General features: G+C 39.6%; 1 protein-coding gene across 2 annotated transcripts; it reads left to right on the top strand.

Moving 5' to 3' along the window:
* Nucleotides 1-20,956: 20,956 nt before the first annotated feature.
* Nucleotides 20,957-22,582, top strand: LOC107761668 (transcription factor bHLH14). 2 transcript variants are annotated; one of them, XM_016579913.2, is made up of 2 exons: nt 20,961-21,451; nt 21,569-22,582. In XM_016579913.2, the coding sequence occupies exons 1-2, from the start codon at nt 20,986-20,988 to the stop codon at nt 22,447-22,449; spliced, it is 1,347 nt and encodes a 448-aa protein (XP_016435399.1). In that variant the 5' UTR covers nt 20,961-20,985; the 3' UTR covers nt 22,450-22,582. The 2 variants fall into 2 exon arrangements, with proteins under 2 accessions (XP_016435398.1, XP_016435399.1); XM_016579912.2 differs by having other exon boundaries at nt 20,957-22,582.
* The last annotated feature ends 3,496 nt before the right edge of the window (nt 22,583-26,078 follow it).

The following is a 26,078-nucleotide window of genomic DNA, read 5'->3' on the forward strand; positions in this document are numbered from 1 at the left end:
GACCATCTTAAACATTTGACATCCTGAGAAAGCATAACATGAAACTTAATCCCGAGAAGTGTGCGTTCGGGGTCAGTTCTGGTAAATTTCTGGAATTTCTCATCTCACAAAAGGGAAATGAGGAAAACCCTAACAGAATCAAGGCCTTCAAGTATATCCCGGGTCAATTGTCAAACGTAAATGAAGTCCAAAGGCTCATAGGAAGATTAGCAGCTTTGAGCAGGTTCATTTCCCGATAATCAGAAAAATGACATCGCTTATTCACACTGCTCAAAAAGAAGAAGAATTTCGAATCGACACCGGAGTTCTAGCAGGCTCTGAGGGATCTGAAGAAGTACTTATCGAGCCCTCCATTGCTCTCAAAACCAAAAGAATGTGAAACACTGCTAAGCTACATCGCAGTTTTAGAAGTTGTGGTAAGTGCGGTTTTAGTCTGAGAGGAAGAAGGTACATAATTTCCCATTTATTACGTTAGCAAAGTCTTAACGGGAGCAGAAACTCGCTACTCACATTTGAAAAAACTGGCCTTAGCTCTCGTAGTCGTCGCTCAGAAGCTGAGGCCCTACTTCCAATGTCACTAAATAGCTGTGGTGACTACTTCTCCTTTGCAGAGCATCCTCCATAAACCCGAGCTCTCGGGCAGATTGGCCAAATGGGTTGTCAAAATGAGTGAGCTCGACATAGAATATAAACCAAGGACTGCAATTAAGTCGCAAGTCTTGGCTGACTTTGTGGTTGATTTCAGTCCGGGACTACTGCCTTTGGTGACCAAGGAGGCAGTAATGGTGTCGGAATGGACATCGGGGGTCTGGACCTTATTTACAGATGGAGCTTCCAATGTAAAGTGGTCTGGACTCGGAATAGTCTTAATCACACCTTCGGGGGAAACCCTAAGGCAAGCCATCAGAACGATTCATTTAACTAACAATGAAGCAAAGTATAAAGATTTGATTGCATGGCTCGATTTGGCCTGGGGACTTGATTCCAAAGTTATAAAAATTAAATGTGACTTGCAGATGGTGGTAAATCAGGTCTACGGGATCATTGATACCAAAGAAGAATGCATGCAACAATACATGGTAAAGGTCCAGGCTCTTTTGGCGCGATTCCGGGTGTGGTCAATTACTCACATCCCGAGGGAGGATAATGCGGAGGCGGATGCATTAGCAAACTTAGGATCATCGACAGAAATAAAGGGATCAAAATCCGGAACAGTAGTACAACTGATGAGCTCAGTCCTGGATACATGTGGTTACTATGAAGTAAATTCGACTAGTCTGGTTTGGGACAGGAGAAATGAAATAATCAATATCTCGAGCACGGGAAGTTGTTCGAAGACCCCAAGTCATCATGGGTACACGCCAAAGCCGCACGTTATAGCTTCAAGAGAGTCTAATTGTATAGAAAATCCTTCCCAGACCCGCTAGCCCGATACTTAGGAGTGTCAGAAGCTAATTATGTCATGATAGAAGTCCACGAAGGGATATGCAGCAATCACTCAGTCGTAAATTCTTTGGTGCTAAAATTGGTATGAGCAGGATATTACTAACCTCGCATGGAACAAGACGCCAAAGACTTCGTACGAAAATGTGATAAATGCCAATGCTACGCACCACTAGTACATCAACCGATAGAAACCTTACATTGGGTTCTGTCTCCATGGCCATTCATGAAATGGGGGATAGACATCGTCGGACCACTGCCACCGGCTCCCGAAAACGTAAGGTTTCTTTTAATTTTGACTCACTATATTTTTAAATGGGTGGAGGAGGGTCCTTATCAGAAGATCGGAGAACGCGAAGTGGTTGATTTCTTGTGGAAAAATATAATTTGCAGGTTTGGAATACCAAAAGAGATATCATGCGAAAATGGGCCACATTTTATCGGTGCAAAAGTTACAAAATTCCTCGAAGATTTGAAGATAAAGAGGATCACATCTTCTCCTTATCATCCAAGAGCACACGGTCAAGCAAAGTCAACAAACAAAGTGATTATTCAAAACCTCAAGAAAAGGTTGGAAGCAGCAAAAGGCAAATGGCTCGAAGAATTGCCCGGAGTTCTATGGGCCTACCGAACAACGGCCACATCGAGTACAGGAAAACTCCTTTTTCCCTTGTGTACGGTGCTGAAGCCCTAATCCCGGTGGAAGTAGGTGAACCCACTTTGAGATATTTTCGGGTAGATGAAGAATCGAACAACGAAGCAATGATTATCAACTTGGAACTGCTCGAAAGAACGAAGGGACTTGGCGCATGTAAGAATGGTAGCTCAAAAGCAGAGAATGGAGCGATATTATAATCGAAGAGCCAACATCCATTATTTCAAAGTAGGAGACTTGGTTCTGAGGAAAGTAACCCAAAATACTCGGGAGCTCAACGCGGGGAAGCTAGGTCTAACGTGGGAAGGTCCCTACCGTATTTTAGCTCTAACTAAGAAAGGTTCATACAGGTTGGAGAACTAGAATGGAGACAAGTTGCCTAGCAACTGGAACGTGGCACACCTCAAAAGATATTATTGCTGATGAACGTTAATCAAGCGGAAAATATGTGCTGTCTTTTTCCCTTCGTTCAGTTTTTGTCCCAATTGGGTTTTTCTGGCAAGTTTTTTAATGAGGGAGCAATAGAAAGCATACTACGAAGACAGTGACAATAAGACCTTTGTTAGCAAGGTAAACAAACAAGCTTTCACTCGGGGACGGTTAGATAATCTTTGGTTCGATAGCAAATTCCCACTGGGAAGTTAAGTTTGCTACCGAACAAAGGTTACCCAACCGTTCATGAGCGCAAACCACTAGAAGGTTGTTAGATATTCCTTCGCTCGATAGCATAAATTCCTGAGGGGAAGTAAAGTTGTGTTACCAAGTTGAGGATTATCTAGCAATTCATTAGTGGAATCTTCGAAGATACGAGACTTACAGTGTTCCAATTCGCACTCTTCGCGTTCGAACACAGGGGCAGAATGATATGAGGATACGGCAATAATGACAGCCACATCAATCGCGGAACAAAAATTCGGAAACTAAACGCATTATCGGGATCAGGACTGCGCAACGAGCCCCGTAGAAACAAGTTGTACAAGATAACCATAAGTAATGGTAATTTCTTTTCTGTATAGAAAAATGCTTATGTATTCTTTGAAAATAGAAGGAGTAAAATGAAATCCTTTTGCTTTTTATCTTGTTTCTTGTCTGAATGATGAGCTAACTTTGTCATTTGAAAGTTAAACAAGTACTTCAAATGTTAGTGCTGTAATGAACAGGAGACGTCCTCTTCAAGAGTATCGTAAACATAAGAGGGCTCTCTCTTATAAAAACCATCACGTTAAACGGATGGTTCCGAAAGAATCTATGCTCGGAATCTAAAATACCATCGGGGAAAAATACACCCGAAGTTGCATATGAAAAGGACGCAAAAAGTAAACTTGTGCAAATACTTATAGAAACCCTCACATAAAAGGGATAATGCTAGAAACCAAAATGTTTCGAGGAGAATGCTTCTGTGACTACACATAGTAAAGCACGAATAGAAAAACGTGCATAGAATTCTTGAGCAAGTGCAAAGTTAAAGACTTGCATGGATATTCAAACGAAAGTAAGACTCAAATGATACTTGAGCAAAATATATGTCTTTATTTACAAGAATGTGCCAAAACGGTAAAAATACAAAATGGGAAAAAGAAAAGAAAAGCTAAACTGCAGCGCCTCCGGTACCAGGAGGAAGAGAAGTGTCTGCATTCCTTGGAGATGAAGGTGAGTCCACCGATGGCTCAACATTTTCCCCAGTTTGGTCTTCAGCATCATCACCATCCGATCCCTCTTCAGTTCCCAAAAATTCGGAACCTGAACAAGAAGAACCATGAGCATCAGACTGCACTGGGAGTCCATTTTTAGCAGCCAACTCAAGCTCTCGGTCCTTAGCAATTTCGGCATCGAAATCAATGATACCAGCTTTGGCCTCTTCCAAGATTTTTCTCCTCATGTTGTACATGGAATAAGTTTTTTCAACAACGAGGGAAGCCGCTCGGCGCTTAAGTTCTTCTTTGAGTTGGGAAACCTCGGCAGAAAGGCTTTCCCGGGCGGACCTAGTAGACTTGAGGCTGACGTCAAGGTCGCAAACAGTTGAACTAAAGAGCCTCTTATGCTCGATAGTCTTCCAGTACTTCTCTTCTAGTTGGGAGTGTTTCGCCCCCACAGCAGCAAGCTCTTCGGTTATGGAGTTCAAGGCTGCTTCTAAGTTGGTTACTTTTTCGGCAGTAGCAACCTCGCGCTCGGTTGCTGCAAGAACGACATCCTGGACTTTAGCCCATTTGGTGGCTTCATCAAATCTAACCCTCAGCGGCCCAGCTTCTTGGCTAAGGGTTATCACTTCTTGCTCGCTTTGCTGCAAACGAGCCTCCAAAACAACGGCCTCAGTAGCTTTGATTTCTAGTTCCGAGAGACGGAGAACAGTTTGGTCTCGTTCCACCAAAAGTTGATTCCGTTCAGAAATAAGTTCTTCCTTTTCACGAATCAACCTTTGAAGGCCCTCAGAAGCAAGAAAGTTGGCCTATAAGACAAGAAGAACTAAAACTTAGAATACATTCATACAAAAGCAGAAGAAGTAATGAAGGAGGAGAAACCACTGCGGCGTTGTGCATGGCATTATTCAACAAGCACTCTCCCGAGAGTGCCTAAATCTTTTTCTAGTCTTTTTCTGAAGCCAAAGGCTTCATATAATTAACAAGCTCCACCGGTCGGGATAGCAAGTTTCATCCGGTAGAGATCGAAAGAGTAACGTTCCTCCTCCTTTGTGGATCTTCAGAAGAGGCAGCATAATTTTGCCCCAGATTCCCATGAACCGGGGACTGTGGAGGTGGAACACCTTCTTCATAGTCATATGCGGCCGATGAAGGTGATATAGCAATTGTTGATGGAATATTGGATGAAGATTGAAGTGATGTAGCAGTCGCTGGTGTTGGTGAAGGTGGAGATGAAGTTGAAGGAGTTGAAGAGTGAGAAGCAGTTGCATCAAATGCAGTGCTGGCTGTTGGATGCTCGACAACCAAAGATGGCAAGGACCCGGTACTCAGCCCCCCAACACCGGTTACAACAATTGAGGCCCGAAAACGGGAGTTGGCATATTCTACCAAATAAAATTCTCCCCAAAGTGCCGAGACATAGTCTTCAGTTGGTGTAACTATCTCAACAGGTCACGCATCCTATTGAGATGATGGGGATCATCGCCTTCTATGTAAAGAAGCTCCCTCATCAACAGCTTCTTCATCATCATCAATCATCACGGTGTCTATGACCGGACCAGAAGGAGGACTAATCGTCATCGCCACCGGAGATGACTCGGGGGGCATCAGTCTTTGCCCTCTTATTCTTTTTCCTAGCCGCGGAGGAACGTCTTCTCTTTGGTTGCTTATCCTCCGGCCGGGGACTCCGTAAAGAAGTGTTTGCGCTCGAAACGGGCCCGAAGTTACCTGTTCGAGTAAGTGCTTCCGGAAGTAGCCTCGTTGTATCAGCAGGATCACTCAAAACCTCCTCGGGAACAATAACAAAGCCCGCAGGTAGACCTAATTTCATATCCAGTCGGAAGGGTTCAACCAAGTTCTTTATAATGGAAGCAAGGCAAATTAAAATTCCAAAAACTTAGAATTTCTGGTTCGCAGACTTCATTTGGAAAAGTCGAATATTTTCCTCGATTTGGGATTCAAGATAAACCGGTGACTTGGGACACCAAAAGCCAGTTTCCCCCTCACAGAGTTAGACAGGAGACTTACCTTGCTCTGAAGTTCCAAAACCGACTCCAACGCCCGCTCCCATGAGAGTGTGGAACATAATCCTGTCGAGGCGTACGGCCTGATCCATTATAATGTGCACCCTGTCGAGGGTCGAACGGCACGAACCATAGGTGTATCTATCCCGCTGAGGCAAACGGCCTGATCCCATTATAATAAGAAGCTTTGACGGGTCCTTGACCCCACTCACGAATAGACGTGTGAGTTATAAATTTTAAGGGAAACCTTTCGATGATAACTCATAACGCGGGAGAAATTCATAAGAGGAGTACAATTATTTTGTGGCTAATCATGAAGCCTGTCGAATCTCTATGATAACAAGTCTATCACTCTACACAAGTCTAGTATCAAGTCGCAACGTAAAATAAACAAATTTAATAGGCAAGAGACAACTCAATTAGTACAGTTATAGCATGGCGGGAACGTAAGTCTACCCGGACATAACATGAATCGAGCTACGCACGGACTTTTGTGTTGTGCGTACGTAGCCCCCGCAACAAGTAGCACATAACAGATACATCACCTAGGGGTAGTTTCTCCCTTGCAGAGTTAGATAGGAGACTTACCTCGCTTCGAAGTTCCAAAACCGGCTCCAACGCCTCTCAAACACCTCAAATCGATGCCAGTCTCTTCAAAACTAGCCAAACAAATGTGCAAATCCATAAATATATACTCTATTACCCATAGTTAATCAATTAATAACAATCCCCAACTCCGCTCGAAAAGTCGATAAAATCAACCATCGGGCTCACGTGCCCGGATTCCAAAAATTTTAGAAGATAAACTTTACCCATAACACCACGAACTAAAATATATAACCTATTCCAAATTCCATGTCCAATTTCGTGGTCAAATTCCAGAAATACCAAATTCTAGGTTTTCTACCAAAACCCCAAATTTCTACTAATTTCCATGTTTAAATCCATATACAAACTATGTATTTAACTTGTAATAGGTGGGAATCGCTTCCCTTGTGTTGCTTGATGAAAAAATATCCCCTTGAAGCTCTCCAAAATCTCCCCAACCAAGTGAAAATGAAAGAAAATGGGCCAAATCCCGTTCTTAAAAGAACACACTGCCCAGCGACCTCTCGCACCTGCGGCCACTTGACCGCTTCTGCGATTCCATAGGTACGGCCAAAATACCGCTTCTGCGGTTAACCTTCAGCCCCCTGCCTTTGCATCTGCGGACAAGACTCCGCTTCTACGGAGCCATACCTGCGACCAAGAATCCGCTTCTATGGTCCCACAGGTGCGGCACAAACCTCTCACCTGCACCTCCAGCCTGCCTCACTCCCTACTGCTTCTGCGACTACTGGGCCGCTTATGCGGTCACGCAGATGTGGGAGAATCTTCGCACCAGTGGCCACTTCCAGTCCCTTCCCATTTCACTTTTGCGAGTTCAACCTCGCTTCTACGATGGCGCTTATGCGACCAAGACATCGCAGAAGCGATCACACTAGCTGCTGCCCAGTTTCAACATTTCTTAAGTCCAAAAATCAATCAATTAACCATTCGGAGCTCACCCGAGGCCCTCGGGAGCTTAACCAAATATACCAACACATCCCAAAATGCAATACGAACTTAGTCGAAGCCTTAAACCACATCAAACAACATCAAAATCATGAATTGCACCCCAATTCATGCTTAATGAACTTTAGAACTTCAAACTTCTACATTCGACGCCGAAACCTATCAAATCAAGTCCGATTGACCTCAAATTTTGCACACGAGTCATATATGACATAACGAAGCTCAGAACTCCAAATGAACATCGATAACATGAAAATTTACTTCAAACCAAACTTATGAAATTCTTAAACCTTTAAAATGTCGACCTTCTATAATAAGCGTTGAAATGCTCCAGGGTGATCCGATACTCAGCACGAACATATGTCCAAGTCCGAAATCATCATATGAACCTATTGGAACCTACAAATCCCAATTCTAAGGTCATTTACTCAAAAATTCAAACCTTGGCCAATTCTTCCAACTTAAAGCTTCAGAAATTAGAATTTTCTTTCCAAATCAATCCCGAACTTCCCATAATTTAATTCCGACCACACGTATAAGTCATAATACCCTAAGTGAAGCTACTCAAGGCCTCAAACCGCCGAGCGACGTGCTATAGCTCAAAATGACCAGTCGGATCGTTACATTCTCTCCCACTTAAACATACGTTCATCCTCGAACGTGCTAAGGACTGCTTCGGAGTTGTCCAAAATCACTGTGCAACACCTTGTGCACCTACCCGTACTGCCAAAACCTAGTTGTGCATATTAGCTCGAGTCGGACTGAAGGTCCCCCCTTTTATTTAGTCAATAAGCCTTAGAACCAAATTCCAACCTCTGAATTTCTCTACAAGACCCGATTCTAACATACGAACACCGTACCAATCACCACACACTGTACCAAAACATGATTGTACACCTTTTTCTGAATTCACACCATGCCCCGCATAATTCACATGCCTACAATAACTTCATCCGACCACAATAGCTGAAAATTCACAAATATGATGCCTGCAATACATCTCATGACGTATATAAATCATGTTCCAACTCTCGCAATACTGCCACGACGAAAGAGACGAGTAGAAACTCATAACCACCTGCCGAATCAACAATTCATGGAGTCTCTCCTCCTGACAAGAACCATTACCTTATTATCAACTGAATAACTATATTTTCCCTTTAATGTACCTTGTATAAATCAGATTGCACAAATTTCAGGTCCAATAATCTCGTCTCACCCAGTACAAGCTGCTCAGGCGATAAGCCACCTCAAACACTGACTCAGAGCTCATATGATGCCATCAATGCGCCGACAAGCTACAACTCAAATATGATACATAAGGAGGAATGAACTCTGGAAAAAGAATTACCCAGCCCATGTAACGAATAAAACGGTCGAATAGACGTTATGAACCCTTCAGAGGATGAGAATCCAAATATGCAGGAATAGATATAGGAACCGTACTCAAAATAACATTGTTGCGGCGTGCAACCCGATCCAAATAACGTACCTGTGGCGGCATGCCACCCGATCCACTCATAACAATAAATAAGGACATACCCATCAAGACATAATGCTTCTACCTATGGAATACCGAATATTGGCTACAAGCACGCCAAGTGCAAAAAATACAACTCTGGGGAGACGGATAGTGCAATACGCCACAAAACCCAAGCACGACTAAGGTGCGATAAATGACCTGCATCTCGACAGCCATCCTGCTCATATGACACCACAAGCTACACGGGACCTCAACACATGTGCAAATAATCAAGCCGTCTCAATCCTGCACAACCCCCACAGTTCACAGCCAAAGGAATAGAGCACCTTCTAGGCATAAACTCTCACATTAACAATAGTACCAAAAATCTCCGTACTTGGTTTCGATCTTTAAAAATCAAGTGACTAGTATGTCACACTCATACAATTTCCATGTGGGGTACGCTCCCACGACCTTCCGCCCAGGTAGCCAAGTCCGCACATACGTACCACTAATTGTACAAATTATGTAAAGTAGATCAAGAATCCGCAAATCAATACACAATGCTCCTTCCACAGAACACCATTCCCAGGCGACACTAGGATAATGTCAGCTTACTCTGAACATCAAATTCTTCCCGGCTCATCCGAGCTCGTGACATTTTTGTCAACACCGAACTGCAACCTTGGTCCTCAACTTTCAAATTCCCATGTCTCTCACTGCACCTATCATGCCGCTACACGAGAATACATGAATTCATCATAACCCATGAACTACCAGTAGAATAACACTTCATTGGCTAGAAACCATTCACTTAGCTCATTTCCGAAGAGCCCATGCAACACGCAACTGAATTCCCAAACAGCAGAAAATACAACCTCAAGACGTGATCTGAATCGCCATGACTCTTCCGGAATCCATTTACACAACAAGTCCATTTGAATCAAATACTTCCTAAATCAATCAATTTATGGTGGTTGTCAAGCCCGCACGTACAACCACAACCACATGTATGACTTCACACGCCGGAGGAACTGATCATTGCCATAATCATGCTGATTCAACCATTACTAACCGACCCAACTTCTTTCAATTTACTCTGGGCTTGCCTCAGAAATAATAATAGGTCCATTCAAACATACGAACCCAATCTGCACTCATCCCGAGTGACCCAAATCGTGAGACCACATCATCTCATTGCCCATGAACCATCTCATACCCTTCTCAAGCGCACAATAGCATCTCCAACTGGTACACCCATTTTGCAAGACCTTCCGTGAATCCTAAGCTATTCTTCCTTTACTCCAACGCTGCACCGCATACCGTGATGATGACATAGAACATTCCAAGTTCCATTCGCAATCCACTGCGAAAACTCGCTCCTTAACCACACAACAAACCCGAAATCCTTAGGCACTACACTTTAATTCTTGAACCCACTAGGACCGTTGTTGAGAGTCACCCACTCTAACCTGATCTCGAACATAATGAAATGCCAACGCTCTGCTAGCTCATGAACACCCTCTCAAAGAAGCAACAGGATGAATTCCTTTCTTTGTACATCACATCCACAAAACATAAACTCTGAGTCTCCCCAAAACCTTCATATCAATCGATAAGGCGGAATATAGCAAACATTTATCAATTTCTCTACTCAAATTACCCTTGATGATTCCTTTTCTTAGTCACAATTAATCCACCAATGCATCGATAACCGGAAGCTGCATGAGCCGACAATCACGCGATCCAATCGTAGATGGTGGGACTCCCCCACTTAGCTTTAAACTACCATCACATAATGTAGAGCCCACAACGATTCCTCCTTCTCATTTACCATGACCCCGTACCGTTAACCTGCCAAATTTCTCGAAGTCTTTTGTTAAGATTTTCATGAACATTCAGAATCATCAGCCTCAATCCCATATTCAACCTCTTACCGGGTAGCAAGTAGTATTCTTCATAGAAGCTTCATCAACATCACGCAACCTCTAACTTGCTCACAAGAGATAACCCACTTGTGGAATTTCTTACCGACCTCTTCCAACGACGCTGCACTGGTACAACCACCACGAAATCAGTAATCTCTCCTGAGCTCAAGCTCGCCCATCAACTGTACAAGTTCGTTCATTCCCTATTAACATCAACTAAAAGTGTGACAACACATCCCAAACTCGAAGTCATATTGCATCCAAAACGATAATCAAATCTTCACACCCCTCTTTATTTCAAGCAAAGTCCTTTCTGCCATATCCAATCTTTCTCCGTACAGTAACCAACGTTCCAATTATAATCCGTGGACCTAGTCACTTTCCACCATGCCTCCCAAATCGCTCTAATCTTCCTCAAGGTACGTGGCTATCCTACCAGAAAATCCATATACTATTCTGCCACTCCCACTTCGGTCAAACCAGCTCCTTTAAGCAACGTCTCGACCTCCGCTTCTCATGCTTGACCTTCTAGTAATTCATCCGTCGTGAGACATCTCCCGCCATGTCCTTCCTCATACTTCACTATCCAAATGTTGCCTCAAATCAAATCCATACCTGTAGCACCGGAACTAAGGAATTGCTACATCTTCTAAACCTCCTAGAAGATCATCTTTCCCGAGCCATCAACATTAGAAATACCAATTCGATTATGAACCACTGCACACCACTATCTCTGACAATAGCCCATCAGGCACCATTTCACAACACCCTGCCCCGAAGGCAAAATCCAAGAAGACCATAACACCGGCGAACCGTAATGTGTTCAAACAAGGAAGGTGATACTGCATCACAATAAAAATTCGACCACGCTCGAAAATATCAAGTCTCATTACTTCATCAACAAAACCTGGACATCTATAGTCTGATTGCCTTTCCTCCACTGGAATTAAATGTTGAACCCCTAAATCATGCTCTGAGAAATCCTATCTCCGAGCCATTCACTGCCTCAACACATAAATGAGCACCTTACCATTACACTAACATTGTGCGATAATAATGCATAGACATCATAGCAATCCGTACATAGTCTCTAAACCATAGAAAATACAGATACTGAGCTGGAACAAAAGAACATCCTTCCGCAAAGCGACAATAATAGCCTGCCCGATCTCTCAGGGAAAAAAACATCATGCACCACGTCTACAGTACCACTATAACTCCTTGAGGCCCAATTGATAACAAGCGCTTCGCATCGCATAAGATTACGTATGAAGGAAATAAAGGAACAAGCCTCAATGGAATCAAACCGCACGATGAGGAAATCAAGAAGGGAAGTGCTCCTAACAGCCATGTAGCCTCTCGAAGATAAGTACAGACGTCTTTGTACCGATCTGCAAGACTCTACTAGACTTGCTCATGACTCGTGATACCTAAGTGAAGCTAACGCTCTAATACCAAGTGGTCACGACCCAAAATCCACTAAAGCTCGTAATGGCGCCTAACGCTGCCATCAGGCAAGCCAACGGTAATTAATCACTTAATTACTCATTTTAGTATTTTAAAATCATAATTTTCAATAATTAAATTGTATGAAACATAATTTACAGGGTAAAAGGTAATATTTACACGAACTACAATAATGAGCAACCCGTAGGAACCCCCAAAACCCTGTGTCACAAGTACATGAGCATCAACTAGGAAATATAATAAAATACAGCATCTGTCTGAAATACAAATTAGACATGAGAATATAAATAACTCTGATGGAGACTCTATAGGCTGTGGATCATAACATGAAATGCAGCTCATGGTAAAGTCCCCGCAATAGTCGCGCCTTGGCGCCCAAAAGACCACCAGACTTATAGCATGAGTACGTAAATTAATGCGTACCTAGTAAGTATCTAGCCTAACCCTAGAAAAGTAGTGACAAGGGGTCGACATCAACACTTACTAGTGGTTCAATAAGTCAGATGCAGTAGAAGTAAACAGGTGTGAGTCAGAGTAAATAAGCGAAATAACAAGTATAATATGTGGCACAATCCTCCTCTCAGCGATAACTCAAACTATCAACTAGTATTTACCTCCTCAATCGGAGTATATAGATTTTGAACCTTACCAAATAGGTCGTCACAGATCAATCAGGAAAAGCTCACAGATATGTTGGCTTCTTGCCAATTATTATGCATGATTTCATAAGAGTATTTTATAGAAATGCCGAGGCGTACAGCCCGATCCATCATAACATTGTCGAACCATAGATACATCTATTTTATTGTCGGGGCGAATGGTCCGCTCCCATGAGAGTGTGGTACATAATCCTGTCGAGGCGTACGGCCTGATCCATCATAATGTGCGCACTGCCGAGGGTCGAATGGCACGAACCATAGATGTATCTATCCTGCCGAGGGTCGAACGGCATGAACCATAGATGTATCTATCCTGCCGAGGCAAACGGCCCGATCCCATTAGAATAAGAATCTTTAACGGGTCCTTGATCCCACTCACGAATAGACGTGTGAGTTATATATTTTAAGGGAAACCTTTCTATGAGAATGCATAACGTGGGAGAAATTCATAAGAGGAGTACAATTATTTCGCGGCTAATCATGAAGAACATCGAATCTTTACAATAGCAATTCTATCACTCTACACAATTATAGTCTCAACTCGCAACGTAAAATAAAGGAATTTAATAGGCAAGAGACAACTTAAATAGTACAGTTATAGCATGGCGGGAACGAAAGTCTACCCGGACATAACATAAATCTAGCTACGCACGGACTCTCATCACGTTGTGCAAACGTAGCCCCCGCAACAAGTAGCATATAACAAATACATCACTTATGGGTAGTTTCTCCCTCATAGAGTTAGACAAGAGACTTACCTCCCTTCGAAGTTCTAAAACCGGCTCCAACGCCTCTCAAACACCTCAAATAGATGCTCGTCTCTTCAAAACTAGCCAAATAAATGTGCAAATCCATAAATATATACTCTATTACCCATAGTTAATCAATTAATAACAATCCCCAACTCCACTTTAAAGGTCGATAAAATCAACTGTCAGGCCCACGTGCCCGAATTGTAAAAATTTTCGAAGATAAACTTTACCCATAATACCACGAACTAAAATATATAACTTATTCAAAATTCCATGTCCAATTTCGTGGTCAAATTTCAAAAATATCAAATTCTAGGTTTTCTACCAAAATCCCAAATTTCTACTAATTTCCATGTTTAAATCCATATACAAATCATGTATTTAACTTGTAATAGGTGGGAATCACTTACCTTGTGTTGCTTGATGAAAATTTTCCCTTGAAACTCTCCAAAATCTCCCAAACCAAGTGGAAATGAAAGAAAATGGGCCAAATCCCGTTCTTAAAAGAACACACTGCCCAGCGACTTCTCGCACCTGCGGCCACTTGACCGTTTCTTCGGTTCCGCAGGTGCGGCCAAAAAACTGCTTCTGCAGTCACCCTTCAGCCCCCTGCCTTCACATCTGCAAAAAAGACTCTGCTTCTGTGTAGCCATACCTGCGACCAAGAATTCGCTTCTGCGGTCCTGCAGGTGCGGCCAAAATACTGCTTCTGCGGTCACCCTTCAGCCCCCTGCCTTCACATCTACGGAAAAGACTCTGCTTCTGCATAGCCATACCTGCGACCAAGAATTTGCTTCTGCGGTCCCGCAGGTGTGACACAAACCTCGCACCTACGCCTCCAGCCTGCCTCACTCCCAACCGCTTCTTTGACTACTGGGCCGCTTCTACGGTCACGTAGATGTGGGAGAATCTTTCATCTATGGCCACTGCCAATCCCTTCCCATTTCACTTCTGCGAGCTCGACCTCGCTTCTGTGTCCAAGACATTGCAGAAGCGATCACACCAGTTGCTGCCCACCTTCAGTATTTCTTAAGTCCAAAAATCAATCCGTTAATCATCCGGAATCCACCCGAGGCCCATGGGACCTTAACCAAATATATCAACATGTCCCAAAATGCAATACGAACTTAGTCGAAGCCTTAAAGCATGTCAAACAACATCAAAATTATGAATCACACCCCAATTCAAGCTTAATGAACTTTAGAACTTCAAACTTCAAACTTCTACATTCGACGTCGAAACCTATCAAATCAAGTCTGATTGATCTCAAATTTTGCACAAGAGTCATAAATGATATAACGAAGCTATTTCAAGGCTCGAAACCCCAAACTGACATCGATAACATGAAAATCCACTTCAAACCAACCTTATGAAATGCTTAAACCTTTAAAATGCCAACCTTCTATAATAAGCGCTAAAATGCTCCCATGTGATCTAATACTCAATCCGAACATACGCCCAAGTTCAAAATCATCATACGAACCTATTGGAGCCTTCAAATACCAATTATGAGGTCGTTTACTCAAAAAGTCAAAGCTTAGCCAAGTCTTCCAACTTAAAACTTCTGAAATTAGAATTTTCTTTTCAAATCAATCCCGAACTTCCCGAAATTCAATTTCGACCACACGTATAAGTCATAATACCCGAAGTGAAGCTACTCAAGGCCTCAAACCACCAAATAACGCGCTAGATCTCAAAACGATCGGTCGGGTCGTTACAGGTGGGATCCATCGAGTTGCTGAAATATGCGAAGGGTGAAGAGTTGATCGACCACAAGGGAATATCTAGTAAAAAGAAATACAAAACAAAGAGCTTACGAGTGCGGTTCCAAGCGGCCAGAAAGGATGAAGCCGTTGTCGGAATGATGTCGTTCGTGGCAACTACAACGAACCGTTCCATCCACCCATGGTCGTTGTCATCATCCATGCAAGACAGCAAATCATGGTGGCCACACTTGCAAAGGTTTATCATTCCCCCGCAGAAAATTTTGGGGGAATAGAGATTCATCATATGAGTTAAGGTTAGCTCCTCCCCATTTTCCTAGCACAAGCGTTGAAGACATGCAACTGTCCTCCACACTGAAGGACTTACCTGTGCCAAACACACTTAGTAGAGAAGGCAAAACTCCGCGATCACGGAATCAAGCTCTCCACTCAAAGAAAACACACCCAAAGTAAAGGGATACATGTAAAAGCATGTAAAACCTTCCTTGAGAAGGGTCACTCGCTCTGATAGATCAGGAGCAATGATATCTAACTCATGGCAGCGGCAGTCTTCCTTCACAACAGGAATACTGGAAGGACGAATGGAAGAAGGGTACTTACTAATAGCCCATGTGCGAGGGTTAGCAGTAGGAAATTTCTCTTCAGGGTCCTTTGTGGTAATGAGTTTTCTTGGGATAATGGAACCCACCGTTGGAGGAACAGAGTCCTTGATTTTGTTCTTGTTCTTTGTAGAACCAGCACGTTTAGAGAAAGAAGCCATTAAAAAGAAGAAGGAAAAGGTTTTGTGTTTGAAGAGAACTAGATGCAAATCAGGAGCTCAAGAAATTATGAAACGCAAAGAAAAAGAATGTGGTGTATAAGTAAAAATTTAGGCGGCTAAATTCATGGCCATGATTACCTCGATAATCGGCAAAAATTGTGAGAAGGACGCATGTTCGGGGCATTAAATGCGGAGAGACGTGCGTCTAATCAACTGTCAGGAACCTTTAGAGGGAGTTATAGTACTTTCCACCAAAAAAGGTGTTTCTACCAACTTTCCGATAATACAAAGTTATGTCACCGGAAAGCAGGGGGCTATCTGTATAAGGTGAAATATAATATGACACGTTGTCATCTAAAAGGAGGACACTTGGAACCCAAGACAGGAATGACCGAAAACTGAACGCATTCATTCCACTTGTCACCGGAGAGGATAACGTTCATGAATGTGTGTTAAATGCTCTGCGCCCGGTAGCATTTAATAGAAAATATTCTGCAGCATTAAGAGCGACGGTCCGTTACAGAGAATTTGGCATTTATGTCCACCGTTATTTCTTCATCAATGACCCTCATACTTGACATTAAAGGAGGACACGATCCTAGGACCTCCTTCCCTAGACATAACTATAAATAGTGAGCTCAGTTATCATTGTAAGGTACGAATTTTCTGGCTTAACTTACACTCTATTCTATATAAAGCTTTATAAATTTTACTTTCTTTCTTTTTTTGTTTTTATCATTGCCGTGCCCGGAAACCTTGTTCTCGAAATTGTCATCTCTGTTGTTTTCATCTATATTTCAAGGCTAAGTATTATACATTTCTACAATTATTGTATTATTTCAGGATCAAATTAGTTCACTTGTCTAGAAACTACGTATAAATTTAACTGTACCGTTTTACGGGTAAATAATAATTTGATTCCAATTAAATTTGACGGGGATGGAATTCCTTTCTAAAGCAAAGAATTTGCCTAAAGTTAAGGCAAATATCAAATAAAGAAAGAAAATATCATACGTGGATGTTGTATTTGAGCTTCTTTATCAATTAAATGTAGTAAAGTTGGAAAGAATTATTTTTTTAATCATGCAAAAGTGAGAGTTTGTGGCAATATTAAAGTTTAAATACCAACTATGTGGTCAGTTATCCATATTTGTAATTAAATGTGATCGACACAGTGGTCTCAAGCTACGTTTTGGAGTTCAAAGTTGACGTGATATTCGAAGTTGATGTTGCATGATACTTCAAACCTAGTATGGACTATATATTAAATATGTTAGTTCAACTAAATATTATGGACTAATATAATTAGATTAATTATATAAGTTCAAATATATATGGATTAAATAAATAAGCCTTAATTCATTGGGCTAGCCCATTTAGTTGGGCTAAAGTGGTGAGCCTAATTCATTAGGCCCAAGATTTCATCTTCCTAGAGGCCCAAATGGATGCCCACGTGTCAAGTGATGTGGCACGCCAAGTCAAGCGGAAGAGCTAATAGGATCGTGCCACGTGTCAAAATGACAAAGCATGCCAAGTCACATTAAAAGGCCAATGAAATCGTGCCACGTGTGCAAGTGACATGTTCTGGCCAATCAAATGCGGTCTTGTCACACTTCGATTTGATTGGTCGGAAAGAGTTTGTTCTTATCATAACTCTTCCCTCCCACAACTATAAAAGGTGTGTTCATAACCCAAAAAAGACACCAGAAATTATAACAAGAAGCAAGAGAGAGCTCGTGGATCAAACGCCTCAAATTTCTCTACAAGTTTCAAGCTTCAAGCAATCAAGTTCAAGTTCAAGAAATCAAGTTCAAGCTCAAGAACGAAGAACAAATCAAGGTTCAAGGAGTACGAGTTCAAATCAATGTTCGTGCTAGTTGAATTCAAGATCATCATTCGTGGCAATAACTACATATTCAAAATCAAGCTCAAAAACCCTTGTATTTATTTACTATTGGAAAGAAGAATCAATATTTGAAATCAAATACTACGATTGTTACAATATTTTCGATCTTGATTTTATTTTATTTTCTGTCAACTGAAGAAGCTACTTTATACACACGAAGCACCTTATACTATAGCTCTTAGCCTGTTTCCTTTCCAATTCTCAACTGGTACTATTGGATTGGCATTATACTCCTTCATTGCGTTAATCTTTTTGTATTATTCTCACAATTATTTTCAAATTTTTTATTGTTTTTCCTTCTTTTTTATAGTTTTCATATAAGGTTTTAAGATTGGTGAATAAAATGTGCAATTGTTTTACCTCTGCGTCTGTCAAGCCAGCTGCCAGCATCATGCAGGGTGCCCTGGAGAAAGCCCAAGGTATCACCATTCACCAGACCTTCTGTGATGGCACAGGATGTCCTTAATAGAAAAGCCAACGGGCTTCATAAAAAGGGAGAAAAGCCAACGGGTTGTTTGGAAAAAGTAAAAAAAAAAAAAAAAAAAAAAAAAAAAGAGTAAAGCCAAACACAGAAGTATTTGGTCCATATGAAAATTAAAGTTTTGTGAGAAATCGTTATTTCAATTGAAATACCTCTCAAACATATCTTTAAAACTTTAAATGGTTTACTTCAAGTGACGTTGAAATAATTGACCGAATAAATAACTATATGATTTTTTTACAAATATTTCAATTTAATATTCATGGACAAACGGGAAGGTGCCAAGGCTTTAAAGTTTAGTGAAATTCCCAGCAAAAGAAACGTGACAAAATTCTCTCTTTCATTAGTACAATATTATGTTAGATGTGGTGTGTGAGATATCACAAGAACCAAAATCAAAATTAGGCGATAACACACAGGGACCAAAATAGCAATTTTTCCTTTTAATTTTGATATTTCATATTTATTTAGAAGCTTATAGGCGCGAGAGGAAATTAACCAGTGCTAAAATATGACATTGTCAGCAAATTGAAAAAACTGAATTTTTTATTATTTTCATCAGAGAAAGGAAAAGAAATTATTGTACGAAATTAGTGACAACTGCAAAACCATGAAAATTTCTCATTGTACAGTCTTAGGCCCTCTCCACTTCTTCATTAAGCTACCTTTGAAGAAAAATAATAATATCAATCCTACACTCGCAAGTCACTCTGGTATGAATACATACCACCTTCAGCTTACAAAAAAGAGTATCGGGAGCTAGTTGATTTTGATCTCATTGTCCCATCAAATTCACAATGGGCGTGCTAAGAATTTTATGTTTAAAAAAAAAGTCGAGAAAACAAGAGGTAAATTGAGATTGGCAATTAATTACCAACCATTCAATCATTTTCTTTTGGATGACAAGTTTTCAATCCCTAATAAGCTCACTCGTTTGTCCGAACTTGTCTAAAAAAATATTATTCTAAGTTTGTTCTCAAATCAGGCTTTTGGTAATTTGGAATTCACCTACATGATAGGGAATTTTTTTTTGTATTCCCGATCACCATTTTTAGTGGAAAGTCATGCCTTTCAGTTTAAAAATTGCTCCATCTTTGTTTCAAAAGTCCATGATGATAATTTCTCAGTCAATCCTTCACACATCACTTCTTTTTATTGCTGATATTTTGCTATTCAGTGATACTTGGGAGGAGCATATAAATTTGCTCAATCATTTTGCATCTTTAATGTAAAAAAATGGCATCATCCTTTCAGAAAAAAAAATGGTTTTTGCAAAAAAAAGAGATTGATTTTTTGGGCATGAACCCAAACCGTTATGACGTTTCTTTTTATTCTTTTCTCAACCACTTAAAAAACTAACGAAATCAATGTTGTTGACTTCTTTCTTCCGTCATTTTCATTCTTTTTTCTTCTTCTTTTTCAGAATGTTGTTCCCTCACATTATTCACAAATTTTAAAACATGAGATGAGTAACTCAATATCATTTCCGTTAAAAGATTTACCGAAACGCTAGTGTAAGATCACTCTACTCTACTGCTCAGAGACGGACCAAGGATTTAAAGGTCGGAGTATAATTTTGTTTTCAACTAAAATTTGCTTTATATGCAGAGTGTCACTTCTAATGTATCAATATCTTTTAAAAATATATACATGTATTCTTGAAAATTTTGCCGAACTTTCAAGATGTCGGCCCCTCACTTGATAATGTAGGTCCGCCTCTGCTACTGCTAGTGCTACGGGTTAAAGGCTACAATTTCTTATTTGTTGAAAAACGAGTATTTTTCATTTCAAAGTAATAGTCATACTTATGTTCTTAGGTTGACTTAAAATAGGATTACTTCATATCTACTCTTTTTAAAGGAAAGCAAATCTTGTAACTCTAATAATGTTTTACGAATTCGTGTAGAGCATTAGAAATTGCATAGATCTTTTTCGATATCAGTATAACGTTTGTGGATATTTCTTTTAATATTAGCTAATACATGTGGATAGTGTTTTAAGATGTCTTGCGATTTATAGTAGTATAGCTCAGATTCTATGAGAATCAAGATTCCGTATTATACAATTTGGAAACTACTTAATCCCAATAGGCTTATTCGTGATTAGTCTAGCTTGAAATTTCTTCCATCTATATGGTAAAAAACTAAAATTCATGTCTTGATTATATATGCTTTAATTAGCTAAATTAAAAATACAGATTTATAATACATTTGGTCAAGCTTTCAAAACCTACTTATTTTAAAAAATATTTTTTTTATTAGAAATATTTTTTGAAAAAGTAATGTTGGAGAGTAGCAATTTGTGTTTGACTAATCAATTTGAAAAATACTTTTGCCTATATTAACGCTTATTTTTCCCTAAAAAATTTAGCCAAATATCATCTCAACTATTTAAAATAAGGATACTTTTTTTTTTTTTTGAAAGAATAAACATTTTTTGTTTCCGAAAAGCCTTTACTGCGTAGCTTTATATTTTTTGTGTTAATTGCTCAACAATAGTAGTACTAGGCAAGTGGGCAAGGCTACAAATATTAATGGATGGCCTTTTTCCACTAATCAGTTGCCTCCTCGTCCTTACTCCTTCTCAACTGCTTGGGTTTCATTACTACTATTACTCCATTAATTATACAGTACTAAGTAGTTGTTGTTTCTTATTTTCATCAACATACATCAAATTCATGGGTTCCTCATCTCCCATGGTGGATTCATCACTACCTCAAGGTGACAACCAGTTGCCTTTGGGACTTCAACATATGCTTCAGTATGTTATCAAAAGCCAGCCAGATTGGTGGGCTTACGCCATTTTTTGGCAAACCTCAACTGACGACGAGGGAAAGCCCTTTTTAGCTTGGGGAGATGGCTATTTTCAAGGGGCAAAAGGAGGTGCAGCTGTTAACAACAAAGGCAGCAGTTCAGACGCGGCCCAATCGGAGAGAAAAAAAGTAATCAGAGGAATTCAAGCTCTAATTGATGGAGATAATAATAATCTAATGGACGATGGTAATGTAACCGACATCGAATGGTTCTACGTGATGTCGTTGGCTCGTTCTTTCTCTGTGGACAACGGATCAGTTCCTGGTAAAGCTTTTAGTAGTGGTAATTTTGTGTGGTTTACAGGTGCTGCTCAATTTCAGGTTTACAGCTGCGAAAGGGCTAAAGAAGCTCAGATCCATGGAATTCAGACTCTGCTTTGTATTCCAACTTCAAACGGCGTGCTCGAACTGGGCTCGGCCCACTTAATCAAAGAGAATTTTGACTTAGTTCAACAGGTCAAGTCCCTGTTCCTCTCTTGTCCGCCCATTCACTTTCTCGAGAAATCAATTTGTTTTGCTGATATAGGTCTTGTCACCGGCTTGCAACAAGATAACGAAGACAAATTAGAAAAGCAGCAGCTGGATTCAGATAAAAAGGCAGTAGCAAAGAAAAGAGGGAGAAAGCCCAAAGGCGGAGACAATAATATAAATATGGCGGCGTTGAACCACGTAGAGGCGGAGAGACAGAGAAGGGAAAAGCTGAACCACCGATTCTACGCGCTACGCTCTGCTGTACCAAACGTTTCCAGAATGGACAAAGCTTCACTGCTATCAGACGCGGTGTCATACATCAACCAACTCAAAGCCAAAGTGGATGAGTTGGAGTTGCAGTTAATTGATCATAGCAGCAGCAGCAATAAGAAACAGAAAAGTAATGAATCAGGTGAGAACCAGAGCACCAACACTTCAGTGGACCAAGAATTAAGACCTAATTCATCTTTAGAGGTTGAAGTAAAGATAGTGGGACCAGATGCTATGATCAGAGTTCAATCAGAGAACGTTAATTATCCATCAGCAAAACTCATGAGTGCGCTTCGACATCTACAACTGCAAGTCCACCATGCCAGCATTTCAAGTGTCAATAATCTCATGCTTCATGATGTTGTGGTTAAAGTTCCTCAGGGATTAAGAACTGAAGATGGATTAAGGACTGCTCTTATTACAACATTAGAGAGCAATAGCTAGCTAATTTTGGTAAGGAATTACACTTTAATTAGCTTCTTATTGCACTTTTGCTTATGTGTAAATTAGGCGGATCAGTAGGGCTTTGAGAATATTATAATTATCATTCAAGAAAAAGAAAAAATTTACCAGTAAACTACCTCGGTCATGTTAGGCAGAGTACGTGCTTCGAATCTTCAGTCATTCAATTTCTTGTTCTAATAAGAGTATATAATTTCCATCTTTGCATTATCACTCAACAATCTTTAAGTCAATTTTATTTTTTGTTATGGAGTATACATGCAGTTGTATACATGGAGATCTCCGAGAGAGACGATGTTCAACTTAGTGGGCGTTTTGATATAAGAATTGTAAAATTTCGGGAAAAAAGGGGAAAATTTTTGTAGTGAAAATGGTATTTGAAAATTAGAGTTTGTGTTTGGACATGAATACAATTTTGGGTTGTTTTTAATTTTTGTGAGTCATCTTAAGTAAAATTTTGAAAAATAACTTTTTGGAATTTTTTAAATTTTAAAAAAATTCCGAAATCTTCAAGTGAAAATTAAAAATTTAATGTTCAAACACTGATTGTGAATAAAAAATTTTCGAAAAAAAGTTTTAAAAAAAAAATATGGCAAAACAGGCCTTATTATTCTGAAGATATATTGTAGGGAAATTTGGGGGTGTTGAACTAATTAAAACAAAGTTTTGGATCAAGATTTTGAGGCTTTAACAATATATCCAAGATGTCCCGAAGGGACGGACCAGTTGGGTTTGGCGGGCGACTTCCACATGGAGGACGCGGGATCTATCCACCGCAATGCCTCTCTGGGTTTGAGCCTGTCGTACGGGGCTTGCCTAGTATGGTTTATATTCTCTGTGTGATTTGCAGGCTATTACACAGGGGGGTTTACCCAGTGCGCACAAAGTGCTCACCCGAAAGGCAGAGGCTGTGGCAGAGGTTGTAGCGACTGCGGGTTTCCCTTCTTACCAAAAATAATATATCTAAGATAAAATGAAAGCTTTGTAACACACTACCACATCCCCTTAATTAAAAGGCGCGAAACAAATCGTGTCATCATTGTATTATTTCTTATATGTTTAACCAATAATTATAAATTAAGATTGGCGTAGTTGTGAGAATTAAAAACTGTAGCATACAACACATGTTTCCCGTTTGCCAACTATGAGTAGCTATTTTACAACATTTGAGAGCCATAGCTAGCTAATTTTGGTAAGGAATTGCACTTTAATTAGCTTCTTATTGCACTTTTGCTTATGTGTAAATTAGTCGGATTAGTAGGGCTTTGAGAATATTATAATTATCATTCAAGAAAAAGAAAAAATTTACCAGTAAACTACCTCGGTCATGTTAGGTTAGAGTACGTGCTTCGAATCTTCAGTCATTCAATTTCTTGTTCTAATAAGAGTATATAATTTCCATCTTTGTATCATCACTCAACAATCTTTAAGTCAATTTTTTTTTTGTTATGGAGTATACATGCAGTTGTATACATGGAGATCTCCGAGAGAGACGATGTTCAACTTAGTGGGCGTTTGGATATAAGAATTGTAAAATTCTAGAAAAAAATGGGAATTTTTTTTTAGTGAAAATGGTATTTGAAAATTAGAATTTGTGTTTGGACATTAATACAATTTTGGATTGTTTTTAATTTTTGTGAATGATCTGAAATGAAATTTTGAAAAACAACTTTTTGGAGTTTTTCAAAATTTGAAAAAAATCCGAAATCTTCTAGTGAAAATTGAAATTTCATGTCCAAACACTGATTCTGAATGAATTTTTTTTGAAAAAAAGTAAAAAATAATTATGACGAAATAGGCCTTATTATTATGAAGATATATTGTAGGGAAATTTGGGGGTGCTGAACTAATTAAAACAAAGTTTTGGATCAAGATTTTGAGGCTTTAACAATATATCCAAGATAAAATGAAAGCTTTGTAACACACTACCACATCCCCTTAATTAAAAGATGCGAAACAAACCGTAACGTCATCATTGTATTATTTCTTATATATTTAACCAATAATCATAAATTAAGATTGGTGTAGTTGTGAGAATTAAAAACTGTAGAGCATACAACACATGTTTCCCGTTTGCCAACTATGAGTAGCTATTTTGGGACAGTGGTAATTACAGAGTATCAGAAGTAAATAAAGTGTTGCATGCTCTTATTTGGCCTGGTCTGTTTGTAAGTTGTATATAGTGTACCAAAATCACCATATATCAAAATGTAATATGTCACTGTTTCTCACATGTGTTCCTGTTTGTTTTGTCGTAAAATATCTACTTCTGGTCCCTCGTTTTTCATTTCATGTGGATGAAAAATTAGCTAATCCTAGTAAAGGAGAATCATGTTACATCCCAGACCCTACCACTAAAAAGACTTGCCCATCCACTTTTCCTTTCTTTACTATTGTTCTTTTCTGCCTTTTCAAAAAATTATGTGCTTAAACTATGCAAGACTTAAAATTCATTGAGACTTTTTGACTAATTATTTCTGTCTTGTTTTGGGCCATATATGTCTCTTATTCTCAATATATATCATACTCCCCTAAATAAGTGACGCTTACAGAAAGATACAATTCGCTATAATTTATTTTTACTATACTATTAAGGGGTGTGGTGAGATTCATCCTTTTTAATTAGATATAGAAGAAAAAAAAATTCTTATGAAAATTATTTTCTTCTTTAACGAGCCATATGATAGGAATCCAGAGTAGTCGGACTGCAAATACGGGCGGGCACTGGGATTAAAAGAAATCTTACTATGAACTTAATTTAAAGACAGTCAATTAAATCTCTATAGCGAGGACTGCCCACCTCCCCACCTGTAATATTATCATCCACATTTACACGTGCGTTATTATCCAGTTAATATTCATTTGCTACTTCAAAACTAACCACACATTTTTTAAAAATCCAAGGTACTGGGGAGAGGGGAGAGGGGCCACTAATAGCCTATAGCCCGGACTTTTTCTGGTGGTCCAAGCAAAAAAATTAGTAGCATTTGAAAATAAGAATGCGAGCGCCACCTAACAAAAATAACAGTAAAGATTATTTTTCTGGCTTTAAATGTCTATAATAAGGTAAAGATGGAGGTCTTCGTTAACTTTTTTTTAATCAACATAAAATTAACTACGCTGAACTTAAGTGAAAGAGAAATAGTATACATGTACCTAACTATGGGATGAGATCCCCTCCAGTGAAAATTGATCCAGCATTGCTCAATACACAGACCGATTTATGCCATGTGTCCACCCACCTATTTTATGGCTTAGATTCATTTTGTTATAAACAATTAAAAAGGTAAGGTAAATTTGAATTAAAAATGATAAGAAAATACAAAAAAACTAACAGCAGCCGTTTATATCAACGTGCCTGCCATTTTATCTCATTTCTTAAACACTACAATGCAGCATTGGGGGCCATAATAGTGTCATAGTAAAGCCTAGAGCTATGTGCATTTCAAAAAAATAAATCAGAATTATATTTTTATAATATTAATCGATTTCTTATATTTGGAATCGACTTTTCTAATTTTTTGAGCAGGAGTTTGACAAATAATACTTCAAAAGACAAATGTTATTTGTTTCATGTCGACACAAAAGCTCTCGTATAATGAGATTTCAAG

The sequence above is a fragment of the Nicotiana tabacum genome, chromosome 19 (genome assembly GCF_000715075.1).
Source record: "Nicotiana tabacum cultivar K326 chromosome 19, ASM71507v2, whole genome shotgun sequence".
Taxonomy (NCBI): domain Eukaryota; kingdom Viridiplantae; phylum Streptophyta; class Magnoliopsida; order Solanales; family Solanaceae; genus Nicotiana; species Nicotiana tabacum.